Here is a 24,835-nt window from a genome sequence, read left to right on the forward strand (position 1 = left end):
GAAACCCGGAAGTACTGGGTGCTCGTGAGTGTTTGTTGTTACTGTAGTGTTGGTGGATAGTTGAATTAGCCTTGGATTATTGTCGCTGCGATAGAAGGGAATGCGTTTCCCTTTCAGAAACCTCTGGTGGGCTCGGTTTGAGGATGAGGAGACGGCTGGAATGGAGAGGGGGGCGCACAACTTCTTGGTTGATGGCTGGTGGTGACTGAGCGAGGATGCTGTCTATAACAACGAGACGGTTGGTGCCGACTCCCGTGTGCTATGTCTGTGGCGTGTTATGTTTCCGGCTAGTGTATACGGGCAGGAAGAGGCTTGAGACCCGGTAGACGTCGGTGATATCTTGTTGATGGAGTTTGGATGTAAACTCCGGCGAGGCTGTGGTATTTTGACCACCGAGCGCAGACTTTTGGCTGTTGCCTGACAGTGATGGCTGGAGGTTACTCCGCGTCGAACAGGTCGTCATACAGGTCGTCTTTCGATTCAGGTGAGCTGATCTACAATTCTGGATCCATTATTATTTACTGACTTTGAGGTGAGCGTGAAGCTTGTTCTGCCTGTCTTCGAGAGACATGAGAAAAAATGAACCGGGTGGGTTGACCGGGTATAAGAACGGTTGATTGGTGATTAGGAGTGGTTGAGGCGTGGTCCCATTCCCGGACCCAAATTAAAGGATTTACTTAATTTGACTGAAGGTTGTGCTTTAACGGATGCTGACTCTATAGGCATGTATTATCAGGTCAGATCTACATGCATCATTAGAGACAAAAGTTTTAAGAATTAATCATCTCAACCCTTTTGGAGTGTCACTCACTTTCAGGCCTCCCATGCTGATTTCCACGTAGGTCAAAGGTTTGAGTATGTGAGTGTATGCCTGTGAAAAATCTGTACTGTTACCAGACAATCAGTACCCATGCCAGACAAGGTCTCTGCTTTGTAAACGTGTGCGTGTTTGTGTGTGATTGTTCTTGCTGAGTCAGCTTGTGATAATTCTCCTCTCTTCTCTTTTTTCTTCAGCAGTGCTCTTTTATTGCACAGGCTTAATGCACTGAACAAATTGGGGAGTAGACACATCTTTGCTTACAGGAGAAAAAACAACCTTTCTTTGGTATCTACTCTTGAAAAAAAGCCACTGTGATAAGCAGTTGAAAAACAATGTCACTCAATGTCAATCGCACTTTTGATGTGCCTGTGTCTATCATCCAGTGGCAATTTTTTGAAATTTGTGGTTGGGCAATTTTGTATGACGTCATGTCACCGTCACAAAAATAGAGCTAGCTGATTATTATAAGCAGTAGGCCTATATAGACCAGTGAGATATACCATGGGCTGCATTTTGAGTGCCAGCAGGGAGCAGAAATCCTATTTCAAATACATTTCACATGCTTTAGCGCTCAGCCCGACACAAAGATGTTGCCTGTAATCGAGCATTAAAGTAAAATGATTGCAACAAAGTAAAAAGATTAGACAGACACATAGCTCAAATAACTTGCATAATTTATTAATTTATTATTATCAACATGAGGCGACATGCACCAGCTTCATCTGCACAACACTTTGTGTTTTCCTCCCTTAACTAAAGAAGGCCTGCAACTGTTCAGAGTTGGCAGTCATTGCTAGGTGTCATGGATAATAGAGTTAATTTCTATATTCATTATATATTATATTTTCAAATAAACACTTATCTCTTATGCTTTCTGATTTGATACACTTTAGATAAGAACCCAGTGTTTTATTTTTCTTCTTTGCCATAAGAGACAGAAAACGGTCAGCACAGCTGTGTCCTTCAGGCTCGTCCGTACCTAATAAAATTATAGGAAACATAAAATATGGCATTATTGTAGAGGAAGTGTTACACAAAGTGTGTATCTTTATTTCCTGTGGATATTCAACTACTGATTTTGAATATGGTTTTGGATTAAACTGTGCACTACCAAGACAATGCATGTACTGTATGGAGTTTTTCCACATTATTAGTATTGCATAGCTTGTTCTCCAAACACACTCATCCTCATAAACTAACGCTTCTCTCTGCTGGGTGGACTGGATCATGTAGCATGACTGCGGGCTAGCCGCCGAGCTAAGCTAGCCACCAGGTACACGTCCCTTTGAATCACTACTTACAGATAAATACAATACTAAACTTGACTAACCTCAGAAACGGGAGTTCACACGTCTTTAGCCTCTCTGCCAGGAGAACAAGCAGAACTTATTATTATAAAACGTATTATTCATCCGATGTGAGTGAACCTCTCCACAGACCCGGGTGGTGTCCACTGATGAGGAAGCCTGTTAGCTCAGGTGAGGCCGAACCGGAGCGTCAGCCTGTTTCCGGCTGACGCTCGAGTCGAGTAGCTTGCCCAGCAAGACGTCGTAGGGCCCATCTGTATAATCACAACCTTCCAATGTTAACAGTGGCCTGTGTGGTTCACGCTGATTGGTACTCCCATGGCACTGGTCTGCCGCTTGCCCCGTTGTGCCCAGAGCAGAGAAGTACGGCAAGCGAAAAGCGTTTCACAGAGCCCAGAGCAGAGACGGACGGCGAGAGAAAAGCGTTTGACATAGCGAGCACACAGACAGAAACACACACAAATCAAATTACTTCAAAACAAGACTATAATGCTTGTGAGTCAAGTTTATTCACACACACATTCACGCTACTTTGCATATAAAATAAAATAAAATATATTTTTGCTTCAAAGTTCAGATATGCAGTCTTTAGCATTCTGCACAACAGCGCCATCTGGTGGGGTTGTGCCCCACCTGCCCCTAGTGTAGAAACGCCACTGCTATCATCCAATCCAATAAATACGTTGCCGTTTGTCAATTCCTGGCTTGAATGAAATGTACTTTGTCACACACACATTTGTGAAAATATCTTACAATGTCAAAAACCCCAAATTTGTGAATACAAGATTCCATTTATTGTCAGTATTTCCATCCACTAAAAAACTGAATTCTGTTTCTCACAAGCGTGACAGTGTCAGAAAAGAGAAAAAGCCACCAATAAATAATATCTAAAATACTATTGAAGCCAATGTTAAAAGAAGTACATTCACATTCACTTGGTTCGTTGCATTATTCCGTTTAAAGTGCTTTTTGTGTTATGTCACTTGCCAGCACTCCTGAAGTCAATCACAATCACCTTTTTTTTTGTTCACATTGAGGAAGAGATTTGTAGATCTGCTCCACACTGTTAAGTTATTCACCTCACTCCTATAGGCAGACTCATCGTTGTTACTTACAAGCACCAGCACTGCAGTTTCATCAGCAATTTTATGATGAGGGTGCTGTTTAGTCTGGCAGTACAGTTGTGGGTGAGCATACTGAGCAATCGAGGGCTCAGGATAAAGCCTTGGGGTGAGCCTGTGCTCACTGAAATTGGTCATAATGTGCCAATCTGAAGTTGAGATCCAGTTGCAAGTGCCAGCATCCACTACTGTTGCATACTAGAAAGGTATCGCGATACCCAGCTATTGAAAATGTCATGATACCTAATTTTATTTTTACACGGTAAGACGCAGTCTGATATCCTCTGGTAGGGCTTTGCTAACCATTCCAAAGTCTTGGCTTAACACTTAAGGAGACGTAGCCTTTGCCATGAGGGCCCCTACACTTTGGAGCAATCTGCCAGAAGGGATGAGACTTGCAGAATCTATTACTTGTTTTATCTAAAAATTATTACGTGTTTTATTATCGTGAGTTATTATTATTATTTTAATATGATTTCTTATGAGTCTCATATTGTTTGTTGTAAAGTAATTTTGAATAAGAATAATGTATTGGTGTAATCCGTATTGCTCTTTTTTTGAGAATAGATAGTGACTGCAATGAAGTTTTAAAATGTGCCCCAAATTCCTGCGCAGTAATTTAGATATAGTAAGACAAGTGAACAGTATACAATATGGAGTGATTTCTGACTAGAACTTGTTTTGTTATACCGAGATTCTTCTCGACATTTTCTTTTGTATATGTCTAATAAGGGATTTACTAAGTCTGTCATCTATTGCTAAATTGCACTCTCTATATAACCCATCTATCTTTATCTGTACAAGTGTATTTATATAGTGCTTTTCTAGTCTTGATGACCACTCAGCACTTTACAGTACAGTTTGCAATTTATCCATTTGGAGGCATTTTCATACAGTGCATCTATTAGCAGCACTTCTATGAGGGGTAATTCGGGTTTCAGCATCTTCCCAAGAACACTTCGGCATGCAGATGGGGAAGACTGGGATCTTATTTTTGTTGTGTTCAAGTTCAATGATAATTAGTTTCTGTATGCTCATCTCTTTAGGAATGTTCTCCGTTCGTCGTCTAAAATTCTGTTGAAGAAAAAATACTTTTATCGCCAACAAACAATTCTACCTTCAATTCATCAGAAACCTTGAATTAATCATTAATATAAGGAATAGAGTGAATGGCCCAACCCTGACCCCTGTGGGACGCCACAAGCAATGTCCAAATATGTGAACAGTAGTGACCCAACTTCACAGACTGTTGTCTCTTACTTAAATAACTTTCGATCCACTCTGATGCTATACCCAAGATACCATACCTTTCCAGTTTATTAAACAACATGCCATGGTTGGTTTTGTCAAATGCATTCTTGATATTGAGAAATACCCCAACTGCATATTTATTATGATTTATAACGTTTGTGATTTCTTCAATCACCTCTAGTATTTTGAGAACTATGGAAGCAAAGAGACCGGTCTGTAGTTTGTGAAGTGGTGTCTGGTCCCAGATGTTTGTACAGAGGTATGATGTTAGCTATTTTCATATTGTTTAAGAATGTACCGGTTTGGAGCGATAAGTTACAGATTTATGTTATTAGTTTTGAAATCCCCTCAATCACATATAAATTTCATTACAATCAGTAGATTGTTTGTTTTTAAATTTTTAAAACAATATCAAGCAGTTCTACTGGTTTGATAAATATTGCGCTGGGATTTCTCTCAAATTTTTTTTTAAGATTTGTTTGGTTGATTAACTGTTGAGGAATTAAATGAATAAAAGAATAGTGGTGACAGAAGGGACTCAAATTGTTCATAAAACGTTTTTAAAATTCGGCTGGATTGACCTGGTGATTTGTTTGTTTATTAAATTATTTCCACCTGTGTAGATTGGTGGTCAGTAGCAAAGACAAAACAATTTATTGTATGTGATTCTCTGTAATGTTAAAAGAAAATCGTCATTTGATATAATAGATTTGTCAGAATTGAGTTTATGTCACTTTCTGAGAAACTTGTATTTAGTTTTTTGTTGGTAAATTGTTAAGGTATTGCTTATGTTTAAGCAGATCTGGGTTGATGGCATCAGTTGGGATCTCTAGTAAGGATATCGCCTGTACTATATAGCACTCTTTTTTTTTTTACAAACATTAAGAACAAGGGTAATTGGCCATTTAATACACACATTCACAGACCATTCTGACCAAATTATTACGGTCAATATTGAATTTTGGGTCACATGTAGTGTATGTTTATGCCACTATTTACTCTCTTTTTAGGTACTATGGCTGCTGGATTGAGATTGGGTTTCTTTATGTGGTTGCTGCTGTGTTGTTGTCAACTGATCACATCCAAAGAGGGGAAATCCACAAAGAAAGGAAAGAAAGGCAAGCAAGTTGTCTGTCCAGCGTAAGTATTCTGTATTGTCCAAATACATCCCCTCTTTACACTGCTATTATTACCTTCTCAGTTTGTTGTTGTTCCATTACACTAGCATGCCACACTATCCATATTTCTGACATGTATACACACAAATACATATATATATATATATATATATATATATATGACAATACTGAGACCCCCTCACTTTTTCCCCATTATGTCATTTTAATTCTTCCTCTGCCTCTGGATGAAATTGGATGGACATACAATATCAAATCAAATATACTTTATACTACCATTGTGACCTCATATTGAAAGTTGAGGCTTAAAGATGAGACTTTAAAGATGGATGTAAAGGAATTAACAGGATCAGACTTCAGCAATTAGACTATCCAGAGGAAGGGGGGTAAATAGGAAAAGTCCCAACAGCCTATGTTACTCATTCAAATTGAGTATGTTTTATATTGTCTAAATGAAGAAAGAAAACTTGTGATCTCCCAATTGTATTAGACTTTAATAAAGCCTATTTTCATCTGTTTCCCTTTAAATCATTTTTACAGCCAGTTGTCCCCAGAAGATTTGGCCCAGGTTCCAGCTAACTCCACCTCCAACATCTTGAACCGTCTGATGGTCAGTTATGACCCGAGAATAAGACCTAACTTCCAAGGTAAATCTACTACAAGTTACATTTTCCTTTTAGAGAGAACCCACAGGACAAATTACTGACCTTGTTTGTGCTCATTGAGTTAAGAGTTGTGGCTTGTTTTGAAGGATACATGTAACCATTGGTCAGCATTGGCAAGTTTACATGCACTATTCACTTGCAACTGAACATATCAAATGCTCGACTGATTAAATAATAGTTTCATAATGTTGAAATCTTTACACGTCAGTCAACCAATCTAAAATACTGTGGATGTGATGGTTTGTAATTGGCATGTCATTTAACACATACTACATGGAGTTTTTAACTGGTTATGAAACTGTCTCATTTTAACAGTGCTGCCTCTGTGTGACCTACAACAGCAAAGGAAGAGAGAAAATTGGCTTATTTGATGAACTATTCTAAATGTCTGTGGTCGGGTCGGACCACTGGCAAGGTCAGATGAGACCATTTCTGGCAGGGTTACTGTTAAAGTATGAACAGTGCTAAAAATAATTCATAATGTTATATAAGTTATAAATAAGCTGTAAATCATACAGCAACCAAAAGATGCATGATCTCATCGCTATTCATCCTTCAAACAGCTGTGTCTTTTTCTTTCACACCTTTCCAAACGAATGCACTTGCTGGACAGAGCGAGGTTCATACGACAGGAGATGGTGGACACACTACCGCTTTTGTCCTCAAAAATTAAAAGTTCCCTGACAGGGCTTTAAGCACCATATAGCCAAATAAATACTATTATTTATGTTTTGATTGTTTCTATCTACTCGCTAGCAAATGATGCCCCATTGGAAATGCTACAGTGCAGCAGAGGTCAGCTCCATCTAACAGGCTTTGCTATGAAAACTCAGCTAAGCTAGCTTTCATTTCCAGCAGACATTGTGGAATCAAGATAAGCTATTCATGTTTTACTGGTTGTGTTTGTAATGTTTTTTGTTTTTTTAAAACACCCCAAATAAGAACTGTTAGCAGAGAGAGTAAATTAAAGGATTGTACCATTTCACCTTCACAAATGAACATGCTAGGTAACTAAATTCACTGGTTCATTCAAAGGCTACCCAGCAGGAACCGGCAACTTTTAAGGCGTAATGTCATCAGTAGGCAATTCAGAGATTAATCAATGAGTTGCAATGACTAGGCTATGATTGCAAGTTAGGTCTAATCTAGGCGCTGGGCTTCAATAGGGTAAAGCAGGAGTATTCAATTAAATTGAAGTTCCAGAAAGAGAAAGTCATCATTATATCATAAACACCATAATGTCTAACTATTGTGCAGATTGAGTGCCATGTATATTCAAATATGAGATGTGTTAACATCTATGTGTACTCAACAACTGACAAAAATATAAGGCAATATTATTTTACAAATATTTATTCAACAGTCACGTCTGTCAGGTCTGTCCCTCGTGTGTGTATCAGTCAGAATGCTTATCAGAAGTTAGGGATGGCTATGGTGGATGGGAATTCACTGATATGTACATCAAAGGGGAGAAGGAGATTTCAGATCCATTTTAAAGCTTTGTGGTGGCATGGTGAAGGGCTGAATAAATTGAGTGATTGTGGTAAAATAATTTACAATAATAATAAAGAAACGGGTAAAAATCTCAATCTAGATTCCCAAAATAGAGAAATCCATATACAGCTCAGAATCAAACATTTCTAGTCAATCAAATCATAATCTTACTTAATCGAACGCTACATATTCAAATGAACTATTTACATAACACACTCTGCAACACAACAAAGAAAACTCACAAGGGTGCAGGTAAACTGTGAATATCTGCTCTCAGGTAAGTGCTTCAGTCCATGAGACAACAGTCAAGTGACCTCTACTTCCAACAGGCTGATTGGCATCATGTGAGGTGATTTACAATGCATACAATTGGTCTGTTTGTTTCCCAGGCTGCTAAACCAGTGCAATAAGGCTAAAAGGTGCACCAGTTAAAATAGAATTGCTCTGTTAAAATTGTAGTATTATCAATTATTAAATCAGTTATAGAATCAGGACTACATCTGGGTCGGGTTGGCCTACTGGACAACTGGTTTTACATGAAATAGAATTGTCAATTGTCCTCTTGCCTTAAGTTCATCTTATATGTGTATGTGTGTTTAAGGTATCCCGGTTGAGTCGAAGGTAAACATCTTCATTAATAGCTTTGGGTCCATCCAGGAGACCACTATGGTGAGACATGCACACACCACAAACACACTCAATGTCAATAGGGCCTGAGCATCGACTAGTGTGAGGACCATATGCAAACTCTTCTGTTTATTATTCTGGCCCAAGCTCTTAAGTTTTTTGTATTTGGGCGGCTGTGACTGAGGGGTAGAGTGGTTGTCCTCCAACCTGAAGGTCGGCATTTCGATCCCCAGTCTGACCCATCTGCATGCCGAAGTGTCCTTGGGCAAGATGCTGAACCCTGAATTGCCCCCCCATAGCATTACAAAGTGCTGCAAATAGATGCACTGTATGAATGTGTGTGTGAATGGGTGAATGTAAAAACTGTACTGTAAAGAGCTTTGAGTGGTCATCAAGACTAGAAAAGCGCTATATAAATACAAAACCAATTACCATTTATTTGATGAACAGCTTGGTTAATTTCAATGTTTTGCCAATAAAGAGAACATTGTTTTAACTCTATTATATGCAGGTATTATCTAATCTAGTCTGAACTTCACACAAGAGTCCTTTACCAACATTCAGTCAGTCATAGCACCACCTACTGGCAATATACTTGTCACAGGCCTTCCTGATATCCAGGGCATCATTCTTGCTGCCTAAAATATCATCTTCAATTGTTGCAAAAGTTCACATCTGTGTCAGTCTACCCACCAGCACTCCAAAGCACAGAAGTTCAGCCTGTTTAATATTGCTGTCAGATTTACCTTTTTAAAATTTAGTTTTTGTTTCAGATTATAAATCTCTGTCTGTGTAGCTACTGCTAGAAATCCCTAGGGGATTTGTAATAATGCATTTCATAATATGGGGGACCCAACCATTTTCCACTGGTAAAATACAACGTGGTATAATTATTATTAGTGGCATAGTACTAGCACTATTACTAGAAATAGTAGGAGTCGCAATGGTTTCCATGTGTTATTAATACAATGTCTCTTTCTGTAGGACTACAGAATAAATATATTTCTTCGTCAGAGATGGAATGATCCGCGCCTTCGACTTCCAACTGACTTTAAGAGTGAAGCACTAACAGTTGATCCCAAGATGTTCCAGTGTTTGTGGAAACCAGACCTTTTCTTTGCCAACGAGAAATCGGCTAACTTCCATGATGTTACACAGGACAATATTCTGCTGTTCATCTTTAGGAATGGCGATGTCTTGATCAGCATGAGGTAGTCACACACTTCAAATTACCATTATACAGTTACAGATACAGTTTGCCATAGATTGCTTTAGATGTGGTGATCCAGATCTCCAAAAGAGAAAATACAAAACTTAAAACTTAGGTAGTTAGTAGTTAACAAACTTGGAAAAACACAGGAATTAAACTAGAAGCTAAGGGAAACACTGGGGAACAAGCAAAAACTGCTGAATCATTTAGTCATATAGCCCTGAAAATATATATTCTAAACATTCTCTTCACCATCCCCAAATCACACTGCTCTTTTGTTCACTGTTAAGCAAACTTAACTCCTTGTCATTTCTAGCTATTCTTCCATAATACTAGATGATAGTAAATCAATTTGTTATTTGGACCCAGTTGATGCTTGTCTGTTTGAAATAGAGAATGGAGATCCATTAAATCACAAGTCACAGCTGCAAAAATCTTCTTTGGATGCTCCCTTATTGAGTGCATATTCAATTCTGCCATTGTGCTAAAGCCTACAGCATTGGTAGAAGTGACTAATTTGAAATCCAGTGTGCATACCCTGTAATACTATAGGGCTGTGTTGTTTCTTGATTAACCTTGTGACTTTGTGTTGTGTAGGCTGTCTGTGACGCTGTCTTGTCCCTTGGATCTTAAACTCTTCCCAATGGACACACAGCTGTGTAAGATGCAGCTGGAGAGCTGTGAGTACACACACCTTCACAGCCACATTCCAATCAAAGACCTGCTGTCAAATGTCTATTTGCTCCGGATTTTATCTCATGAAAGTGAATCGATCTGAAAAATGACATTTTATTCATTCTTTTTAACTATTGTGGCAGTCTAACAAACAAATAATTCAACTGACTCATATGTATGCATGCAAACTACAACTAATTGAAAAGTCTTACTTCACAGGTCCATTCTCAGTATATTTTGGCCTTATGTTATTATGTCAAACAAGTCTGCTACTGGACAAGGACTGGAATCCAAACTAGTTGTAATGTCACAAATTCTACTCATATGGACATGTTTTTAACTGAAGGGAGATAACCCGGTGAGTCAGAAAACATTGAGAAATTTGAACTCCACCAAACATTCAGGAATAATTAATAACTAAAATATGTGCAAATCTCCATAAGGTAAATCACACATTCAGATGCAGCTGCTTGAAACAGAAATTAGCGATAAATAAAAAAAGGGCCTCAAACCAGTCTGGAGCAATGGAGGCAAAATGCAAAACTAAATATTATTTTTAAAATCATCCACATTTTTGTATTTATTGTGCAGTTAATTTGTCTAATGTTTAGTAACTCACATGAAAAAGCAGTTGAATCGGAAAATATAAATAATAAAATGTCTTCTTTATGTTTTAGTTGGCTATACCACCAGTGATCTTGTGTTTATGTGGCAGTCCGACCCAGTTCAGATGGATGAGATTGCTCTTCCTCAGTTTGATATTAAACAAGAGGACATAAAATATGGAAACTGCACAAAGTTCTACCAAGGAACAGGTTGGTAATCAATTATTACAACTATAGATAGTATTAGTAACTACTATGAAATCCACAGTTTTAGAACTCCAACCTTTCTTTGTGTGAGGTAGCTTACGAGATTTACACTTTTGTTATTCATAGCTTTACCAATTTGATGCTGTGTGGAAAGGGAGACAGTTATGCTACCCTTGTTGATAATATGTTTTTATGTTGATACCTCTACTCTTTTTATGATGTGTCAAAATGTGTTCTTAATGTTTTCCAAAAATTGTCATGTCAGAGAATTTCCTAAAGAGTTATTTGTGTTAGTTAGTTCCTGCTAAGCACTGATTTCCATGCAACGTCTACATATGATACTGCCATTGTGATTTCCATAAGTTATAGTCTTCATCAAAAGAATAATTAAATGTTTGAAGAAATAATATATATTAAAGGTAGAGTAAACTTTTTGTATTTTTCATGTAGCCAGTTTGAGATTACTTTTGATTTGTAACATTATCATACTGGTAGTACCCATTAGAAGTTGGGTAAATGTGGCCATAGTGGCTATTTTCTTCAACTCTCAATTGTTGTTGAGGGTGGCCAGCGTTGCTACAAAATAACACAAAAAAACAGTACATGGGATGCAGTTACACGTTCAGTAAATGTTAACACCAGTGTGTAAAACCTAAAGATTAGTGACTATTTTTGTGAATAATTTTTCTTCTCTTCAACAGACCCAATCTCTGAAATACTTAAATTCATACAAATTGTAAAAGTAAAAAAATATGCACTGAAAACTTTTTAAATAAATAATAAAAGTATCATACAATTGTAGAATACAAATAAACCCACATTGAACAATAACAAATCTCAGATAAGTAAACATTGGTGAATGTCAGAATCCTTGTAAAAACGGCCTTTGTGAGCGTTAGGAAGAAATTTCCTCTTGAGAAGAGTTGGTTTATAAGGCCAAACATGTACCTCTTCTTACCATCTGTAATGGTTACCTGACTTTCCAGGTATTTTGATCTGATTTAATTTTGAGTAATTCATAATTACTCATTCTCTGTTTGTTTCTAGGATACTACACCTGTGTTGAAGTGATTTTTACATTGCGTCGGCAGGTTGGTTTCTATTTGATGGGAGTGTATGCCCCAACTTTGTTGATTGTTGTTTTGTCCTGGTTATCATTCTGGATAAACCCTGATGCTTCAGCTGCAAGGGTGCCACTGGGTGAGTACCACCAATATATTTTTCAGATGATGTGTTTGAATAAATTGACAATTTAGTGGTCAGATATGGGCAGCAATTATCTAGCCTCCAACCCTTAAAGGTAAGTAATATAGCTCTGCTGTGAACATTTTAAATTCAAATCTACCATGCAAAACTCAGAATTTATAAGCACAGCATGCTTACATTGGGAAAAATACAGGGAAAATACTCTGTCTATGTCCTTATATCTCCAGACTAAAAAAGGCTATATTTTATAGAATTCCCTTGACTCCCTAACTGTGTTTTGCTGAAATTCAACACCAGATCATGACATCTAGGATGTACAATTGCCCGCTAAATACTGCTCAAAAAAATTAAGGGAACACTCAAATCATATCAGATTTTGATGAACGAATTATTAAAGTTCAAAATCTTTACTGATGTACATTCTATTATTTGTTGAGAACAAAACGATGTAACAACTGTCCATGGAAACCAAAATCCTCAACCCATTGAGGGCTCGATTCAAAATCATGAAACCAGACTCTTTCACGCTTGTCACATGCTCAGTGTGAAACGGCTCTCATCTGTGAAGATAACGTGGCACCAATGGCGGACCTGCCAATTCTGGTTTTCTGTGGCAAATGCCAATCGAGCTGGACGGGGCTTGGCTGTGAGCACAGGTCCCCCTAGAGGTCGTTGGGCCCTCTTGCCACCCTAATGGAGTCTGTTTCTGACAGTTTAGTCAGAAACATGGACACCTGTAGCCGGCTGGAGGTCATTTTGTAGGGCTTTGGCAGTGCTCCTCCTTTTCCTCCTCGCACAAAGGGGCAGGTCCTGCTGCTGGGTTGATGGCCTTCTACGGCCCTGTCCAGCTGTACCTTCAGGTCTTTTGGTATCTCCTCCATGCTCTTGAGACTGTGCTCGGAGACACAGCAAACCTTCTTGCGACTGCACGTATGGATGTGCCTTCCTGGAGGAGCTAGATTACCTGTGCCGCCTTATTGGGCTGCAGATAACGCCTCATGCTACCAGTAGTGACAAGGACACTAGCAGAACACAAAACTACAGAAGAATCAATCAGGAAGGATAAAGAGACAGCAGCGATAGATGGATAGATTGATATCCCTGAAATTTAACTGAATTGCTGTTATGCTGTGACAATCAAGTGTTCCCTTAAATCTTTTGAGCATTGGTGTATATTGTCACCTTGTCTTTATGGACAATGGAGGGAAAGGTGATGATAGGTAACGACGAGCAAATTTGGTTCATGGGTGGTTAACATGTCTTTAGTAAAAGGTTTTCAAGGGACTGTCCAAGGTCAATGGGCCTCATTCACCACTATCTAATTAAGATTTTTCTTTATTATTTTCTTCTTCGAAAGTTTCCTAAGGAACCTCTACATCTGATTTATAAAGTCGTTCATAAACTGCAAAATATTCTCACCTTTGTTTTTGTATTGATGATATTGATTTTTTTTTTTTTTTCTTAGAGGTTCTCTGAAGAGTTTGGAACCGTTAATTATCCCTCATAGACTTTATGGACATAGTACCTGAGGACTTGGATGGCTGAGCCCCGAGCATGGTTTTCTGCATCCCTTTTTTTTCTTTTTCTTTTTCTTAATTGCGTGTTTTTTGTTTTTGCCCTTTTTTCGTTGCGTCTATCACCCAGAGATAGGGTGGGGGGGAGATAATAACAAAAAAGTGAGCATTGTTTCTTGGACTTTCTCTTGTTTCTGGTTCTGTGGATACCTTGTATCATTGATGCTCAATAAAATATATATATATAAAAAAAGGTTTGTAGCAACATGGTTCTGGGCAGCTGTAGCTCAGGCTGTGGCTCAGGAGATGTCGTTCCGGCAGTGCTGCATATAGAGGAACTGTGTGAATGGGTGGATGTCAAAACAGCACCGTAAAACTGCTATCCCACATGGTAACATAATGGTGGCATAATAATACAGAGTTGCTAACAAACCGTGTTAAGTCCTCTTTTCTGTCTTTCTTAGTAAATTTGATTTACTCAAATAATAATGAACTGGAAACAATCATTCACAAGTGTTTATATTAATGTGTTACCATCTGTGTGTTTTAGGTATATTATCAGTACTCTCTCTGTCCAGTGAGAGTATGCTCTTGGCATCTGAGCTACCAAAGGTTTCCTATGTAAAGGCTATTGATATTTGGCTCATCACCTGTCTGCTTTTTGGGTTTTCGTCACTTGTGGAATATGCTGTGGTGCAGGTCAGTCCTAAAACACAAAGTTTCCTATTAATACAGTTGTACATTTGAAGCTCATCTCCATATTATCACTGAGTTAGACAATCCTTGACCAGAGAGAGTCTGTAGAGAAATGAGAAAGCAGCCATGGTGGCACACCAGCAATGGGTGTTGACTGGTAGGTGGAATTAAATAAAAAAATGTTGTTGCTACTGACAGAGTCAAGTTGATTGATTTTACTGACGTAAATCTACACAAAGTGGTACCAAGAGCAGTGTTGCTTGAATTGAGTAAGGTTAATGTCTCAAGAAACATCAATGGATGCATTTGCCAGATCATAAAAGGTCAACACCATACATTTATAGAGACCCAACAGGAAAACGGAGCATTTGGTATTTCTTTGTGACATCCCGTCTGAATGAAAACCCTGTGTTGCTGCCTTTCAATTGTTTTTGTACTGATTTTTTGCAAACGGTTTCTAGAATCAAAACGTTCTACCCTGAGGTTACTGACTATCTAATATCAACCTGTGGCTTTTGGAAAAATACTTCACCACTTATGCTGCTATCCATACACATGTCAACCGACAAGATACACAATCAGAGTGACAATAAAACTTTAGCCTCTCAAATTGTCAGTATTTCTGTAGACAAGCCTGGACATGTACAATGTACATGCTAACCCACAGAATCCTGGGTGTTTTTATCAAAGTGTAATATTATGGGATTATGCCATGTTTTTATAGAGTTACATCGTTGTAAAGTGTAACAGCGAGCTACCACCTGAGGTACCTACACTTTTATGCAGAGTGAGAGAATGGGAGGGCAGAGGTCAATATTCTGTCTTCATGATACTCTTGCATATAATCAAGGGAGGTTAAAAATGTTAGACATGTACATTGTTCTTTTATGAATGAATCTATTTGTAGTTAAGTGGTTCTGGATGTCTAAAAAAATTATGGTATGCTCTATATGTTGAAATACATGAACAAAAAATTCAAATGGACTAAATTCTGTCTGTCTGTCTGTCTGTCTGTCTGTCTGTCTGTCTGTCTGTCTGTCTGTCTGTCTGTCTGTCTGTCTGTCTGTCTGTCTGTCTGTCTGTCTGTCTGTCTGTCTGTCTGTCTGTCTGTCTGTCTGTCTGTCTGTCTGTCTGTCTGTCTGTCTGTCTGTCTGTCTGTCTGTCTGTCTGTCTGTCTGTCTGTCTGTCTGTCTGTCTGTCTGTCTGTCTGTCTGTCTGTCTGTCTGTCTGTCTGTCTGTCTGTCTGTCTGTCTGTCTGTCTGTCTGTCTGTCTGTCTGTCTGTCTGTCTGTCTGTCTGTCTGTCTGTCTGTCTGTCTGTCTGTCTGTCTGTCTGTCTGTCTGTCTGTCTGTCTGTCTGTCTGTCTGTCTGTCTGTCTGTCTGTCTGTCTGTCTGTCTGTCTGTCTGTCTGTCTGTCTGTCTGTCTGTCTGTCTGTCTGTCTGTCTGTCTGTCTGTCTGTCTGTCTGTCTGTCTGTCTGTCTGTCTGTCTGTCTGTCTGTCTGTCTGTCTGTCTGTCTGTCTGTCTGTCTGTCTGTCTGTCTGTCTGTCTGTCTGTCTGTCTGTCTGTCTGTCTGTCTGTCTGTCTGTCTGTCTGTCTGTCTGTCTGTCTGTCTGTCTGTCTGTCTGTCTGTCTGTCTGTCTGTCTGTCTGTCTGTCTGTCTGTCTGTCTGTCTGTCTGTCTGTCTGTCTGTCTGTCTGTCTGTCTGTCTGTCTGTCTGTCTGTCTGTCTGTCTGTCTGTCTGTCTGTCTGTCTGTCTGTCTGTCTGTCTGTCTGTCTGTCTGTCTGTCTGTCTGTCTGTCTGTCTGTCTGTCTGTCTGTCTGTCTGTCTGTCTGTCTGTCTGTCTGTCTGTCTGTCTGTCTGTCTGTCTGTCTGTCTGTCTGTCTGTCTGTCTGTCTGTCTGTCTGTCTGTCTGTCTGTCTGTCTGTCTGTCTGTCTGTCTGTCTGTCTGTCTGTCTGTCTGTCTGTCTGTCTGTCTGTCTGTCTGTCTGTCTGTCTGTCTGTCTGTCTGTCTGTCTGTCTGTCTGTCTGTCTGTCTGTCTGTCTGTCTGTCTGTCTGTCTGTCTGTCTGTCTGTCTGTCTGTCTGTCTGTCTGTCTGTCTGTCTGTCTGTCTGTCTGTCTGTCTGTCTGTCTGTCTGTCTGTCTGTCTGTCTGTCTGTCTGTCTGTCTGTCTGTCTGTCTGTCTGTCTGTCTGTCTGTCTGTCTGTCTGTCTGTCTGTCTGTCTGTCTGTCTGTCTGTCTGTCTGTCTGTCTGTCTGTCTGTCTGTCTGTCTGTCTGTCTGTCTGTCTGTCTGTCTGTCTGTCTGTCTGTCTGTCTGTCTGTCTGTCTGTCTGTCTGTCTGTCTGTCTGTCTGTCTGTCTGTCTGTCTGTCTGTCTGTCTGTCTGTCTGTCTGTCTGTCTGTCTGTCTGTCTGTCTGTCTGTCTGTCTGTCTGTCTGTCTGTCTGTCTGTCTGTCTGTCTGTCTGTCTGTCTGTCTGTCTGTCTGTCTGTCTGTCTGTCTGTCTGTCTGTCTGTCTGTCTGTCTGTCTGTCTGTCTGTCTGTCTGTCTGTCTGTCTGTCTGTCTGTCTGTCTGTCTGTCTGTCTGTCTGTCTGTCTGTCTGTCTGTCTGTCTGTCTGTCTGTCTGTCTGTCTGTCTGTCTGTCTGTCTGTCTGTCTGTCTGTCTGTCTGTCTGTCTGTCTGTCTGTCTGTCTGTCTGTCTGTCTGTCTGTCTGTCTGTCTGTCTGTCTGTCTGTCTGTCTGTCTGTCTGTCTGTCTGTCTGTCTGTCTGTCTGTCTGTCTGTCTGTCTGTCTGTCTGTCTGTCTGTCTGTCTGTCTGTCTGTCTGTCTGTCTGTCTGTCTGTCTGTCTGTCTGTCTGTCTGTCTGTCTGTCTGTCTGTCTGTCTGTCTGTCTGTCTGTCTGTCTGTCTGTCTGTCTGTCTGTCTGTCTGTCTGTCTGTCTGTCTGTCTGTCTGTCTGTCTGTCTGTCTGTCTGTCTGTCTGTCTGTCTGTCTGTCTGTCTGTCTGTCTGTCTGTCTGTCTGTCTGTCTGTCTGTCTGTCTGTCTGTCTGTCTGTCTGTCTGTCTGTCTGTCTGTCTGTCTGTCTGTCTGTCTGTCTGTCTGTCTGTCTGTCTGTCTGTCTGTCTGTCTGTCTGTCTGTCTGTCTGTCTGTCTGTCTGTCTGTCTGTCTGTCTGTCTGTCTGTCTGTCTGTCTGTCTGTCTGTCTGTCTGTCTGTCTGTCTGTCTGTCTGTCTGTCTGTCTGTCTGTCTGTCTGTCTGTCTGTCTGTCTGTCTGTCTGTCTGTCTGTCTGTCTGTCTGTCTGTCTGTCTGTCTGTCTGTCTGTCTGTCTGTCTGTCTGTCTGTCTGTCTGTCTGTCTGTCTGTCTGTCTGTCTGTCTGTCTGTCTGTCTGTCTGTCTGTCTGTCTGTCTGTCTGTCTGTCTGTCTGTCTGTCTGTCTGTCTGTCTGTCTGTCTGTCTGTCTGTCTGTCTGTCTGTCTGTCTGTCTGTCTGTCTGTCTGTCTGTCTGTCTGTCTGTCTGTCTGTCTGTCTGTCTGTCTGTCTGTCTGTCTGTCTGTCTGTCTGTCTGTCTGTCTGTCTGTCTGTCTGTCTGTCTGTCTGTCTGTCTGTCTGTCTGTCTGTCTGTCTGTCTGTCTGTCTGTCTGTCTGTCTGTCTGTCTGTCTGTCTGTCTGTCTGTCTGTCTGTCTGTCTGTCTGTCTGTCTGTCTGTCTGTCTGTCTGTCTGTCTGTCTGTCTGTCTATTCCATTCCATTCCATTCCATTCCATTCCATTCCACCCTCTGTTTCTCTACAGGTGATGCTGAACAGCCCCAAACGAATTGAGGAGGAGAAAACTAAAATGGCCAGCAAGGAAAAAGCTTTGAGAGAGAAAGAAGGAAAAATGGAGTCAAATAAAACTAACACAGTGAATGGGACAGGTGGAACACCCATACATGTCAACACATTGCAGGTAAAAACACTTGGCCAAGTGGAGCAACAACATGTACGAACATATCTCTGTAGCTTACATTATTTGTAATAAGCATCACATTCACACTTGAAATTAGTTAATCATTATCAGACTAAATTACATATTTTCTATAAGACCCCTCAATAAGTTTAATTTGATCTGATTTAGTATTGTGAGGAACAGCAATAGGATACCTGTGCCCCAGCAAGAATTGTTATTGAGGCTCTCCTTAAGCCCGGGGCACACTTGTAGTAGTTGCACCGCAGAATGGCGGCATCCTGGTTCTGCTGTGTGTCGGTTGTCTGTTATTCATCCTGGCAGCATGTGTGGCAGCTGTGTCGTATAGCTACTGTATTTCCTGCATTAAAAGTCGGGTTATATACTCCACTAAATGCCAGGACACTGGTATGAAGCCGTGCATCTTCTGGTCTTGCAATCATAAAAAAAACTGTATATGAAATGCTTTTACTTTGAAACAGGTACAGTAAGTTTGTGGCATATTCAACAGATAAACATTGAAACCTACTTTTTAAATTGGAAGAACAGTAGTTGTACAGGACACCTCACAAAGCAGCTCCGCTGCAGTCACACAACAGACTCCTGTGAGATGCAGAATATCTGCAGCGCAGCCTTCACATGCTGCACACACAGAATATGCATTTCAAACAATGTAACTGTCACTCCCCACATACTCCCATGCTTCCTTAATGTTGGCAATGTTGTTAAACAGGACATCCACTAGAGGACAGTGCAGAGTAGAGTAGAGGTTTTCTGACAAAAATCCTTCAACAAACACGTTGAATGTGGAGGAGATTGTGAGAAAAAGGTAAAAGTGTCTGTTCGTCCCTGTACCCGTCATAAGTAACATTTATGTGGATGCCTGTAGTTTCTGGCCAACCTTCAGTCTCTCCTCAAACAGTTACGCCATTGTTGTGTTTTCTTCGTCATGTCCTATGATCGTCTTACTTGAACTACACACTGGCCCCTATGACCTCTGGTGGTACAGCTCCATTTAGTCTCTTTAGTCTAACTCTTTTTGTTCTCCTTCTTCTCTTTTGTGACGAAAAGATCTGTCAATTTTCACCTGAATATCTGACGTTGAGCAGAAATTAGCCTTTAGGACTAGAAAGCTTTATGTCAGGACTGAACTAAATGAAGCTATCAATGATTTTGTACAGCAAAATTACATGAGCAACAATGTCAATTGACAAATTTCAATCAGTCTCTATTTTTTTACCAGGTGGTTGAAACTCGCTGTAAGAAAGTTTGCACCTCTAAGTCTGACCTTCGATCGAATGACTTCAGCATCGTGGGATCTTTACCTCGAGACTTTGAACTTTCCAACTTTGACTGTTATGGTAAAGCAGTCGAAGTGACAGGAGCCCTCAAGTCCCAAAACAAAAGTAACAAGAAACCCCCACCACCTAAACCTGTCATACCTGCTGCCGCCAAACGCGTTGACCTCTATGCAAGAGCCCTCTTCCCTTTCTCCTTCCTCTTCTTCAATGTTGTCTACTGGTCGGTCTATTTGTGAGAGGGGGAGAAGGGTGGTAATAAAATGGTTTGTATCCTGATACATACTGATCATACTGATATTCATAATTCATTGAACTGAAAATAGACATTGAAACTTCAAATTCACAACTCTATACTGATAAAATAAAGATTTTCAGCATTTCATGATCATTAAGTATCACAGACAGCTCTGGTTTCTAAGAATAACTGTAAAAACAGACGACTGTGGCTGAGGGTTAGTAGAGCAGTCTGTGATACTTAATGAACCAGTAGGACGACAGCTCGAATCCCACCCCATGCCGAAGTGTCCTTGGGCAAGATGCTGAACCCTGAATGTCCCCTAATAGATGTTGAATGCACTAATTGGAAGTCGCTTTGGATAAAAGCGTCATGACATGTAATGTAAAGTGGCACAACTATAAAGTCTTGGGGCTGTTGTCTTGAGTCCCCTTAAACCTATGCATTTAGTAAGCACTGCATGTTTCATCATTTTGTGCTTTATGTGAACTAAACCTTGATGTGCTTCCACCAATACCCCAAAGCTGTATATTATGTAGAAATAAATGCTTTACAAAGAGGGTAACATTACTGGTGACAACAAAAATACTAACACAATAAGCAAATAGAAAGAAAATATAAACATTTATAAAAATACTACTTACAAAAATACCATAATGCTTCCACCATGATAAGACCTAATATGTGCTCTACGAGATCCGTTTGAAGCAGATAATATGAAGATATAACAAGATATTTCTCATGTTCTCATGTAAAGTTAGGTTTCATCATACGACAAGATGAAGTGATATAGTATGTTGTGAAAATAAGAAGGTTAAGATTTGTTGTGTAGTAAAATAATATGAAAATTATAATGTAGATTGAAGCACCTATAAAAAATATCTTGGTGGAACTTATATGATGTTGCCATGGCTTGAACGGTCCCTGCCAACATACTAGATGCAGAGAAAACCTTTTTTTAGGGATTATTATTAAGTAACATAACACAGGATGATGTTGGGATAAAGTAGCTTGAATCTGCACATTGTAGTATGTTTGAAGTATACATGCATACATTTCATATGTAAGTATATCATCTTAAGAATTACAAGGATGCCTCCTTGAGCCCTAAGCCAAACCCAATAGGGAGACAGTCTTTGAGAATTTAATTTGCAGTTTTGGAAGAATTATTTTCCATACTTTAACAATGTCCTCCTAAATTAGAATGAGGTTGATCAACACTGATCTATTGATGAGAGTAATGTTGATTGATATTGATCAGATCAATGCGCCACTGTTTGGACTTGCAAGTATTTCAATAAATAGGTAAGAAATTTAAAATGGACCTGGTGTGTTGGCTCAATGATGCCCTCATTTACTTTAAGCACTTTTAAGTGTCAAAATAGCTAAAGGGGTGGTTCCTAGAAAATATACGAGATAGCCATGGTCTTATTGAATTGAATTGAATTTTATTTGTATAACACCAAATTAAAACATTACATTATCTCAAGTGACAACATTTCCCACAAACAGCAGGCTCTTGGTGACTGAAGAGAAAAAAAACTCCCTTTAACGGGGAAAAACCTCTGGCAACACTTAGTGTGGGCTGCCATCTGCCTCAACTGGTTGTGGTGAGAGAATAGATAAGGGTAGGGGGACAGAGGGACCAGGAACCGTTGTGTAGCTCTCATATTTGAGCTCTGTCAGACTGGTTGTGATGATGCAAATAATACTAGTGTTGCTTTTACGTATAATGCTGTTATTAATAGCAGAACCATCAGTTATAGTAATGTAATACTAGTACTACTGCTACTACTCCTACTAATAATGATAATAACTAAAGCTGCAAGCAGTGATGGTCGATGGGATTTGCATTTGATCGAAAGACATTGACATAATAATAGTTTGAATGTATATAGCTCCTTTCAAGAGCTCAAAGAATGCTGTACATGAGTCAGTGGGGACAAAAAGAGAAAAAAAAAGAAAAGCCAGTTTTGAGTTATAAGTCATAGTGCCATCTGCTGGCTACAGGTAATAACATGTTTAACACTTCGGTGTATTCTTCATAGCAATTCAGAAAGCGGTCAGCAAAGCCTAAAGACTGATGATGCTTAATTATGAAGATTGTGAGATAACATACACACTTTATCCACACCAAACTTCTTGTGTAATAGGTGTCCACCCTGAAAACGTCTACATACCACCTTGTGGCAGCATGAAACTTTAAATAAAGACGGACAATATGAAAGCTCCCAAAATTGATGCCAAATCATCTGGATCCCTGTTTCATTGTGAAAGTTGGGAGATAGCATTGCCCTGGTGATGTCATGTCTATGAAAAAGGAAATTGTTGAGAAACTATGGATGATCAAAAACTCACAATACCTGGCCCCCATGAAGAAGTGGTGTAAAAAAACAATTAATATAGGTCTCAATTTTTTTTTACCCCAAATATACATTGTCCAATCTGCCCCTAATTTTTCGTGTCCCAACCTGAGAACATTTAGATAACAGTATTCAGTCGTAGTCATGGCACCTAACTCTGGCAACACGATGTAAGCATTGTGACAATGATGATTCGATTTACATGTAATTTACATCATCTGGGCTACATGAAGTAAAGAAACATAAACAGTGATTCTTTCATGCCATCTTAACCAAATGGAAAAGTCCACTGAGACGACCACCGCCATTGGTGACCGCTGTCATTTTGTCATACTAATCTCTGCCTGTTTGACCAAGGCCAAAGCTCAGATTGTAATGTCACTCACACACACACACACACACACACACACAAAACAACAAATTATATATATTTTTTATATATGTTGTTTTATACAGCCACAGCATGCCTGTTATACTATAATAGCAAGTTGCTGTGCACAAGCTAAAATTAAAGTTGTCTGAATTTAGCCTGCATGTAGCCTCGATCTTCCTCTCCCCAGTGGTAACAGCAGGAATTGAATCACAACAACAGCAGACAGCAGCAACAAGAGGACAAGAGGAAGTTCTTTTGGTTGTATTTCCAGTCCAATATTGAGTATATATTGTGACTATTGTTGTGAACTTGACTGTTGCTGCTCAAGAAATAGAATTTAGTTGTATTTTAAAGTCAATTATAATCCTGCTCTAATTTATTATTTTATAACATGATAATTAAAAATCTTGCAAGTGTCAAGATGCATTTATAATCATTTAATGCTTACATTGCAACACTACTAAATTCATGGCATCCCTTTTCAAATACTATAAATTCTTTAGTTTTTTTCATATTGAAACCTCAAAATGCAAGTAACATAGGAAATGAACAGATTAAACATAACTATTACAACATTTAAATGATAGTAAATTTGAAATATATTTTATCATAATTGTATTAAATAAACTTTTTAAATACATTAAACTGTACAAATACATCTGAAGCCACTGAGTAGAAAAGCTCTTTTCCAGCAACTTGTATGTTCTCAAATGTCAGGGTGGCAACCATGTATATATGGGAGAAGAGGAACCGTAGGGACCATTACAATTTATGTTAAAGGTTTATAGATCTTTCTCAAATATTGATTTTAAAAAAACTACTTTCAGCTCATGGCTATACTGATCCACTTTCCATGCAAGGTGGTATAGCCTAAACTGTGATTGTTTTTATTTTGGCATAAACCTTTAATAAATTATAAATCTTTATTCTATTTGGAGATGTTAGGTTGTGAATTTGATTGATTAAAGGCGATAATGTATATAATCATCCAAGTAAAAGCCTCTTAAAGGTGATTGAAAATAAATAATGTGTCCCCTATCCGGGGGACCATATATTAAATCGATTTTTAAACAGGGGAGACTTAATAGGGCATGTGCCATCCACATCCACCTGGTATGGCAGTACCTTCAGGAATGTTGCACCAACACAGTAGATGGCAGTAATGCACCTTGACATTGGTTGCCATCTGCCAATAAACCGTACAAAGATGAAGAAGGAAGCAAGGCAGTGCAATGGTATATTAACCCTCTATCGATAGACTGAATTTTTCAAATTTTTTTATTACTATTTTCATACAAATCTTTATTGTTGTTAAATCACATCCAATGTATGTTATTTCTGATGTTTTCTTTTCTACTTGCATGCATTTAATGTTTTTAAATGTTGGTAACATTTGCATTTGTATATTTTAATTTTTTTTTCTTGAAGTGAAGCTCTATTAAGTGTATCAAACCAAAAACATGACTTTGTTGTTGTTCCAACATTATCTATCTCAGTGTGTTTAATCAAACGATGTCCTTGTTGCCTGTTCAGCTGCTAGTACAAAACCTGCTGCTTTTTATTGATTTACTTCAATAGCCTGTTGACTTAAACACTTTCTGTCATAAATATGATTTGATCCAAATAAACATGCAATTATTCTTCATATTATCCAACATTACTAATGTCAGGGGGCACAACTGATAATGTTCAAGTAAACATACTCTCAATAGAAAATTATGATGAACCTCATGACACAATGGGGACAAGGGAGACTTGGTTGAATTTCTAAAGGTAGCCTTTAAGAATATAGAGGAAGGTGAAGAAGTACTTGAAAAATATAAAGAGCAGATTAAGTTAAATATATTTGTGTTTCAATCAAATGCAAGCTGTCTTTTTTAAGCATTGTTAGTCTGTTTTTTTTTTACAAGTTGACTTTAAGTATGTTTTTTCTGTTAGACGTTTCTTATGTTTGATTTTCTTTTTTTTTTTTTTCATTAAAGTTACATCAAGTAAAATATTTCAAATTTACAATAAATTAATCTTTTCCACTTGTTCTTAGTTTAATACTGATCATAAAGCTGTCACTTATCATAGATTATTGGA

General features: G+C 39.0%; 1 protein-coding gene across 2 annotated transcripts; it reads left to right on the top strand.

Annotated features, from left to right (window-relative positions):
* Positions 1-5: 5 nt before the first annotated feature.
* On the top strand, positions 6-24,395 carry LOC133023298 (glycine receptor subunit beta-like). Of its 2 annotated transcripts, none has more exons than XM_061090306.1 (11): positions 6-238; positions 5,510-5,639; positions 6,176-6,282; positions 8,396-8,463; positions 9,406-9,632; positions 10,229-10,311; positions 10,984-11,121; positions 12,166-12,318; positions 14,389-14,537; positions 18,326-18,481; positions 19,722-24,395. In XM_061090306.1, exons 2-11 carry the CDS (start codon positions 5,515-5,517, stop codon positions 20,013-20,015), a joined length of 1,500 nt encoding a protein of 499 aa, XP_060946289.1. In that variant the 5' UTR covers positions 6-238; positions 5,510-5,514; the 3' UTR covers positions 20,016-24,395. The 2 variants fall into 2 exon arrangements, with proteins under 2 accessions (XP_060946289.1, XP_060946283.1); XM_061090300.1 differs by lacking the exon at positions 6-238 and adding an exon at positions 246-484.
* Positions 24,396-24,835: the final 440 nt, after the last annotated feature.

Source organism: Limanda limanda, chromosome 2 (assembly GCF_963576545.1).
Source record: "Limanda limanda chromosome 2, fLimLim1.1, whole genome shotgun sequence".
In the NCBI taxonomy this organism is placed as follows: domain Eukaryota; kingdom Metazoa; phylum Chordata; class Actinopteri; order Pleuronectiformes; family Pleuronectidae; genus Limanda; species Limanda limanda.

What these genes read in the sequence shown, in the direction of transcription:
- LOC133023298 (XM_061090300.1), top strand. Translation starts at nt 427, where the DNA reads ATGGCTGGAGGTTACTCCGCGTCGAACAGGTCGTCATACAGGTCGTCT. An exon ending in AGCTGCAAGGGTGCCACTGG is followed by an intron (nt 12,319 to 14,388) that starts GTGAGTACCACC and finishes TGTGTGTTTTAG; the next exon opens with GTATATTATCAGTACTCTCT. An exon ending in TGGAATATGCTGTGGTGCAG is followed by an intron (nt 14,538 to 18,325) that starts GTCAGTCCTAAA and finishes GTTTCTCTACAG; the next exon opens with GTGATGCTGAACAGCCCCAA.